At 32.0% G+C, this 8398-nt stretch overlaps 4 protein-coding genes across 4 annotated transcripts; 1 reads left to right on the top strand and 3 right to left on the bottom strand.

The window, feature by feature from the left end:
* On the top strand, positions 1318–2030 carry LOC107629470 (uncharacterized protein At1g76070). Its single transcript, XM_016332270.2, has one exon. It carries the CDS (start codon positions 1355–1357, stop codon positions 1892–1894), a length of 540 nt encoding a protein of 179 aa, XP_016187756.1. The 5' UTR covers positions 1318–1354; the 3' UTR covers positions 1895–2030.
* Positions 2271–4031, bottom strand: LOC107629471 (pentatricopeptide repeat-containing protein At3g46790, chloroplastic-like). Its single transcript, XM_016332271.2, has one exon. The coding sequence runs from the start codon at positions 3941–3943 to the stop codon at positions 2393–2395; it is 1551 nt and encodes a 516-aa protein (XP_016187757.1). The 5' UTR covers positions 3944–4031; the 3' UTR covers positions 2271–2392.
* On the bottom strand, positions 4208–5980 carry LOC107634154 (CST complex subunit TEN1). Its single transcript, XM_016337730.2, has 4 exons — positions 5679–5980; positions 5117–5259; positions 4641–4797; positions 4208–4550 (listed from the first exon to the last, which is right to left on the bottom strand). Exons 2-4 carry the CDS (start codon positions 5218–5220, stop codon positions 4431–4433), a joined length of 381 nt encoding a protein of 126 aa, XP_016193216.1. The 5' UTR covers positions 5221–5259; positions 5679–5980; the 3' UTR covers positions 4208–4430.
* LOC107634155 (protein IQ-DOMAIN 31) lies at positions 6967–8081 on the bottom strand. Its single transcript, XM_016337731.2, has 2 exons — positions 7785–8081; positions 6967–7446 (listed from the first exon to the last, which is right to left on the bottom strand). Exons 1-2 carry the CDS (start codon positions 8043–8045, stop codon positions 7270–7272), a joined length of 438 nt encoding a protein of 145 aa, XP_016193217.1. The 5' UTR covers positions 8046–8081; the 3' UTR covers positions 6967–7269.

Raw genomic sequence — 8398 nt, 5'->3', positions numbered from 1 at the left:
TTAGTATTTTTATTAAAATTTGGTCAGCATTTAATTATAAAAAAGAAAGTGAGTAATTTTACGGAAATGGATCCTCTCTATTTTTTTTTAACATTTGAGAGAATAAAGTGTGATCTTTCACCTTTAATTTTATAAGTGGGACCAAAATTAAATAGAAGAGAGAGAACAATAAAGGGTGAGATCCTACACTGGAGAAACTAGAGAGGATCCAGTTTTTTTTTCCACTAGAGAGGATCCATTCCCTGAAATTCTATACCATTAGATGTAATTCTACATCATTAAAAATACTAATGATGGTTAATTGATGGCCATAAATTACGAAACTTACTGATCCCCTAGCATTCCTTAAAAATGAATTAAACTATATATGTATTTATATATAAATACATTGATAGCTGATTTTAATAATTAATTTTGATATACGATAATACGAATAGTATTTTTGTTTTTTAATTGTTACCAGAATATATTATTTTTAACTATTAATTAGCTATCAATATTTAAAAATATAGGTTAAAATATATTTTTAAATTATTAGATTAAAAAAATTAAATTGATTTATAGAGTATAAAGATCCAACCTAACCTTGTCCATTTTTACAATAGACAAAGCTCCCTTGTCTAAAAAAAAGACATTTCAGTTTTTAACATTTTTATTTTAAGATAATACGATCTATTTGTTAAAAAATCTATTTCATTTTGTGAGAAATTTATTCGTATACTAAAATCAGTTACTAATGTATTTATATATAAATATATGTGTAGTTTAATTTACTTTTAATATATATTTATATTCTAATATGTATTTTATATTGATAACTGATTTTAGTGACTGATTTTGATATACACGTAATATAGTCCTATGATAAAATTACGAGATCACGATTTTAAAATTATAGTCAAATTATTTATAACAAACATTAAAACGTAATTAAATTCCATAGACTCAAATCAAATTCGAATTGAATTTCAATAAATACTCAAGATAAATAAGATATTGAAAGTCAAATGAACTTTTAATTTGTAACATTTAAAGCAAATAATTCCATTTACAAATCAAAATCAATCCTTTAGGGAAAAAAAATTCAATGATATATATACTTCTTTATCTTTTCCTGATGCATGTGCTCCTTCTCTGTTCTTCCCAACTCTTTGAAAATTCCCAATAAATCTATATAGTACGCCACCATCCCTTGATTAATGTCAACCAAATTATTTCTTAATAATCCATCCCTATTCAGTTTCTAATTAGCAAATATTCAAAAATTCAAATATCACTTTCAATTACTCCAAAAATTCTCTATATACATGCCTTATTAATCTGTGTTAGTGTCAAAATTCTGTAGCCACTCTTCATGATGATGGAGAAAATTTCCAAATTGAAGAACAAGTTGTTCAAGTTTTTTCTTACACAACCTGTAGTAGCTTCAATGGCCCTTCAAAATCCAACAATGAGTCCCAACAATAGTGTATCCAAAAGGGGTTGTAGATCACACCATGGATTCAAGGTTTCAATAGTTCCAAAGGAAGTTAGAAGAAAGCATAGGAGTGCAAGCTTTAGGTCAAATAATGAACCATCATCTCCTAAGGTATCATGCATGGGAGAAGTTAAGTGCAAGAAGAAGAGAATGGCCCTCAAACAGAAAAGGGTTGAAGAGACTATTATAACCAAAAGGAATGATGATGTTCCATGTGAAGAAAAGAAGGGCAAGGTTCTTCTTTGGATCTTCAAGGGTCAAAAGCAAAGTGGTGGGAATAAAGGGTTTGTGTTAGAAGAGAAGGCACAAGAAAATTCACAGGTAATAGCAGCACCATCATTGGGTGCCATGAAGAAGTTTAAAAGTGGTAGAGGGTCACTGAGTGATTTTGATGTTACAATTACTAAAAGGTGTTAATATATATATATGTGTGTGTGTGTGTGTGTGTGTGTGTCAACTTTATTACAATTATCCTTGAAGTTAAATGCTATCATGGGTTTTTATGATATTTCTGATTGCCAGATGCAAAGTTTATTGAAAAAGAAAATGTTGATACTTGTTTAGTATAATTTTATAGGTCTGTAGAGTGGAATTTGGTTTGAAAAACATTATAGGGGCTTGATTCAGAGGTTTAGTTGAATCACTTTGAGTTGCAGAATTTCATCTTTAAAGTGTTTTTAGTTGTTTATTGCAGCCTTAACTTTCAAGCAAGTTTTGGTTTGGACTTTTGTAACTAAGTGATATGCACTTGATCAAGCAAATATAAGCTTCAACTAAAACTTTCATGTGAGATCTGAGAACAAAAGCTCAACTATAAAACTAACATTCATAAAAATGTTAAAGCTAGGCATGTAAATTGTTGTTATTTTGTAAATTATTCCAGTAATCAGCTTGGAAAAGAATCACATAAAAGTGCTAGCATACACTGTTTTCCACTAAAATGGAATCCCAATGAATGCTAGCTTCTTTCCCCATGATCCTATCTAAACTTAGCAGAGTTTCAAATATTTGTGTTGTAAATGCGTGTGTTTCATCATTTACCCCAAATTTTTGGTGACCTGATTCAAGCTCCACAGAACTATACCCAATTGGCTTCTTGATTTCTTTCTCCTTGATTACTTTCCTCACTCTAGCTGCATCCTCCCATCTTCCTGCATCTTCATACATCTGTGCTAGAATCACATAGCGCCCCGCATTGTTGGGGTCCAAAACTAACAATTTCTCTGCGGCAAATTCAGCAAGCTCCATGTTTTTGTGTATTCTAGAAGCACCGAGTAAGGCACCGTAAACATTCTTCCCCGGTTGAATAGGCATAGTTTGGATAATCTCCAATGCTTTATTCAAATCCCCAGCTCTGCCTAATAGATCCACAATGCAAGCATAATGCGCCTCGCTTTTCTTGACACCATAGGTTTCCATGGACTGAAAAAGGTGCCAGCCTTGTTCGAGCAAACCTGCATGACTGCAAGCAGATAACAAGCACAAAAATAAAACACCATCCGGCTTCACGCTTGACTCAACTAATTGCTGAAACATGCTGAGTGCTTCCTCCGCAAGACCATGCATTCCATAGCATCTAATTATAGCATTCCACACAATGACATTTCTATCAGAAACCCGGTCAAAGATTGCTCTTGCCATGCGAATGTAGCCACAATTCGAGTACAATGATATAAGACCACTAGCTATAGCAGCATCAAGATTCATCCCTATCTTGACAATATAAGAATGAATCCAATATCCGGCTTGAACATCCGCAGCCTGAGCAAATGCAGGGAGAATAGTCACAAAGGTGGCATTATCTGGAGCACTGATATCACCATCCCTCAACATGTCATAGAACAGCAAGATTGCATCATCCACATATCCATTTGTGGCATACCCTGAGATCATTGAATTCCAACTAACAATGTCGCGTTGAGGCATCTTATCAAACACTCTTCTAGACACTTCAACTTCCTGACACTTCGCATAAAACGCAATGAGGCCATTGGCAACGAACAAGTCCAAGTCCAACCCACACTTCACAACATGCCCATGAATCACTCTACCCTTATGGAAATCCCTCTCAGCAGCACATGCCTTGAGTGCAAAAGGATAAGTATAGCGATTCGGGGTGGTGCCACTCGTGTGCATCTCATCATAAACCTTTATGGCCTCAACAAAAGGACCCATGTTGGCATATCCCTTGATGAGCACGTTCCAACAGAAAACATCTCTTTCGGACAAAGTGTCAAACACCTTGCGTGCATATTCAAGGTTGGAGCTTAATTGGGTATACCTGTCTACTAGCTTAGTTGTGACAAATGGGTTTTGTTCGTGGCCATTAACAACAATCTGCGCATGCGTCTGTTTTATGCAATTGGTGGTTTTACAAAGGTTCAAGAGGTCTGTGTAAGAGAAAGATTCTTTTTTGTGAGGTTTTGGGACCAAAAATTGTTGAACTCTACGAGACACGCCATGCATTTCTTTGCTATGTCTTCAAAAGAGAATAATGTATATATGCTACACCATTTGAGAAAGCAAGAGGTTTGTCAACAAAATCAAGCCATGAAAATAGNNNNCTTTCAGACTTTCAGTAACGATTGAGGTTGGTCATAATTATTTCCAATTATTTTTTAAAAAAAATATTAATTCACTTTGTTGATAACTTGAAATTTTTTCCCATTTGAAGGTTAAAACACCCTTTGATCTGATGTGCAGCATGTGCCATTGAGCAACCAAAAGTAATGAACCTTGTGAAAATTTCTGTTCACATGATGAGCAATATATAATGTTCATACCATTCTCTTGAAATCACATAGAAATGCTCTTACATAAGTATCTCAAAGTGACAAAAATATTGACATGAATATATTCCAAGGAACAACCTTACATCATTTTAAGAGGGAAAAAAAGTTACATTTAAATTAGTGATTTATGACAGTTTGTGCCAGCAAATATCCTACGAAAGTTAACTTGCTGGATTGTTGAGATGGTTGGCCTGAAACTGTCTTAGAAGCAGCAGTGACTGATGATAAAGATTGAGATCGATCCCATCAACGTTTCTACCGACACGAGCCTGCAAAACTCCCTGCACCAAGAAACAAAGAACAACATTCTCAATCGCGCATTCTATGGTGAATGTGTTCAATGTGCTGATCCATTTTTAAGAAGAGCATACCTCATTATTCTCGGATCGGATTTGAAGCTCACCAATGAATTGGTAGATAGAACCAACTTTGAAGGTAAGATCCCTCAGATGTTCGGTATTAACTTTCAAGAAATCACTACCATCAACGATTGTTGCTAAGGCTGTCTCTAATGTGTATTCCTGCAACCTGTAGGAAGCTTAAAATATGTTAACGAACGATTATTTGCTACCATCATTGCCGGTGGTGAGATTTTAAAGTATATACAAAATGTTAATCATACATCAATTTTTTATTAATCCAAAAATAATGCTACATTACTCACATCCTCAAATTTGATGCTACACAAATAACCAAGGCAAAATAGTTTTAGGAACAAGAGATCCAGGATCAATGAAACTATGGCAAAACTCAAATGGCATGGAATTTTAACATCATCTGAAATATTTCCTGTCATTACTATGGTGAAAATTCCCACAAGAAGTACAATTAGAGTTGCACCACTCACTTTCCGGTTACTCTGAGCGACGCTCCTTGCTTGAAAAATGGCGACGAATGGTTTAGCTCTTGCAAAGTAACCAATGCACCAGATTTTATTTCAATCTGAGCCATCAAGCTATACCTCTAACCAAACTAAGCTTCAAGTTGTACCTGCAAAATTTGAGAAAGCAATATCTATTATGACATTCAACAAAGCACAAATCCATGTTAATGATCAAGTTACTATAGCAGAAATACCCCTGAGAAACTACAAATTGCAGCACATATTAACAGAGAAAACAGATTAATTTCAATTTTCAAGATAAACAAGAAAAATAATCTATTGAATACAGAAAAATATCACAGCTTCTTTCCACCATTTTTTTTTAATTGCTTTAAGTTCTTAATTGAAAAATCCTATGCAATTGACAAATCCAGGAACTCATTGATCAAACACTAAATCAACTTCCAAACACAAATCACACTATTAACTCTGCGTTGACAAGTAAAAATATGATTTTTCTTTTCATAACATCTACTTAGTAAACAAAAATCAAGTAAGAAATGAAGCAAATGTTGAGAGGGGAAACCTGAATTATAGCTCCAGTTGAACAGAGCAGAGCTTCAGGCGGCGGCGGCGGTGAAAACAGACGCAGTCACGGCGGCAGAGGGTGGAGAAAAAGTGGGCTTAGGGTTGAGTGGAGTGCGTACGAAGAGAAGCAAAAATGAAACGAATTTGTACGAATTTCAGAATACAGAGGGTGTGAGAGTTGAGAAATTCAAAAACTTTAGATGACTATTAACCCTTCTTTTGTGCTTTAGGTACAATTGAGCTTCCATAGCTAAGAAAGTAAGAAACATTGAAAGTCCATTAGCCATTACTCTTTCTCTCTTTTTTTTTGTATTTTTAGAAAAGATAAATTTTGTTAAATATGGCTTTTTTTAATTTATAATTAATTTTTTTTTGAAAAAGTCATGCTTGTTATTTATGTATTTTTATGTACTGTTTGTAGATCTATATACTATTTTCTAAACAATGATATGAATTAAAAGTGGATTTTTGAAAAAACTTGAGTGGAATTCGCTGGAGGTTAGGCAAATTTATAGAGTTCGTCAAGGATTAGGCAAACTTGCCAATTTTTATAGAATTCACCGGATCCGACGAATTTGCTTAAATACAAAAAAAAAAATCGCATTTTAAGAATTAAAGTCCAAAAATAATATTTGATAAAGTAATTGGTTCAAATTAAAATTTTTTATATCTAAGATGAGAATTGATGGAAACACTAACATATTAAGAGAAAATAATTAATTTCATTAAACCATATTTCTAAATAATAATAAAAGATAAATATTGTAATACCTTGATTGAGTATTGGGAATTAGTAGGCTTACATATGAAATCCAAAATTTTCAGCAACTTCATCATATCAATTTGTATCCTTGATTGAGTATTGGGAATTAGTATGCATATGTATAAAATACAAAATCATTTGGCACAAATTATAACACATTCATGAATATATGCATAATAATATTCATTGTACAAATAATATTTCTCATCTACTTTAAAATCATTCAACCATAAATTAAATAAATTAGAAACCAAACACAAAGTCGCATTAATTATTAATCGAATAAAGTATTATTTTAGTCCTCAATATGGGTCAAATCTTAATTTAGTTTTTAACTTTTTAAATCTTATATTCAGTCTCAAAAATTTTTAAATACGTTTAATGTAGTTCTACCATTAAATTTAATAATAATAGTTAACAGTAATGTAAATATTAATAACGTTACTAGTTAAGTTATATTTTTTTTATGTATTAGAAAAACATAACAAAAAATTTTTTGTAACACTTTTTTTCTTCAATTTTTTTTGTACAAAATTCCAAATCCTAACAATCAATCATCAACACTTCAAAATAAAAAAAAAATTATATTAGTAATCGTTGGTAGATCAATTTTACTTATATACTAAATCAAATGCTATTGGTTCTTCAATATGCAAATTATTTGTACCAAGTTTAATAGTGGGACAATATTAAATCCGTTTAGAATTATTTTAAAATTATAATAGGACATTTAAAAATTTTTAAGATTGAAATAGAATGTTTAAAATATTAGGTACCAAATTAGAATTCTACCCGAACAGGAGGAACAAAATAATACTTTCCCTTGTTAATAATTATGAAAGGTTCCATGGAGGTGGAGGTGCCTTGCACGAACCCTAAGTTGTAAACGAAGAATTGCATGCATACATTGCATAGCAATATGTGATTGTTTCCTCACAAAAACACCACGCACCAATGCTTGCACCTTCACAATGCTTCTAAGACCTCCATATGCTCTTCTTGCCTGTTCAATAATAATTATTCAACCATATCACACACCATCCATTATAATTTCGAAGTTTATAAATATATGTATGAATTTAATTTTGATGCAGCTTAAAAATAGTTATATATATAAATCCAATCATATAATAATGTCACGTCAGTAAAAGTACTTAATTTTTACTTTATTTTGATCGCATAAAAATCAATATAATTGAACGATTATATAAAACGTTTTATACTGTCAGACATCAAAATTAAACTCTATATATACACACATAATATTAAGCAAGCTTTCAAGAAATAATTGTATGATTGTGACATGGATTTATTAGGGTGAATGGGTAATATGTAACATACAAGATGACCCCTAAAATAAGCTTGGATCTTGATTGCCGCAAGATCTTCCTTAGCTATGGTGGTGGTTTCTTCTTCATTGTTGCTTCCTATGGTGGCTTCATTATCATTTTCTTCGAGTTGGTTTCTTCTTGTGTAAGGTAGAGTAGTGATGATGTTGTCTTTGTTGAATGATCTAAGGAACTTCCTCCGAATAGTTCTCAACCATTTGTGTGACGATGCACCCATTTTGTATATATATATTGTCTTGTGTTTATATGACATTGAACATATTTTTTGTTGAAATAATGTGTGTGTGTGTTTATATATTGATGATTTGGATTGAACTCCTTTGGTGGAAGATCGAAGTGGTGGCGTAAAGAAAAGGTAAGAGTTGTGGGTAACATGTTTGAAGTTATGTATAGAATAAGTGTTTTGATTTTGTTTCCTATTATGTAGTGACCGTTTAAAATATATGTTAAAATATAAAATATACATAAATATTTGGTAACCAAAGAAAATCAGCAAAAAATAGTCATAATTTACTTTATTTAGTATTTATTAATTGTTGTGACAATTAATAAATACTAAATAAGATAAATTCTGTTGTTTTTTTGGTCTTTTTAGCATTACCCAAA

Source organism: Arachis ipaensis, chromosome B03, assembly GCF_000816755.2.
Source record: "Arachis ipaensis cultivar K30076 chromosome B03, Araip1.1, whole genome shotgun sequence".
NCBI classification, from domain to species: domain Eukaryota; kingdom Viridiplantae; phylum Streptophyta; class Magnoliopsida; order Fabales; family Fabaceae; genus Arachis; species Arachis ipaensis.
Note: the sequence above shows the minus strand (reverse complement) of the source record. Positions and strands in the feature narration are given on the sequence as shown.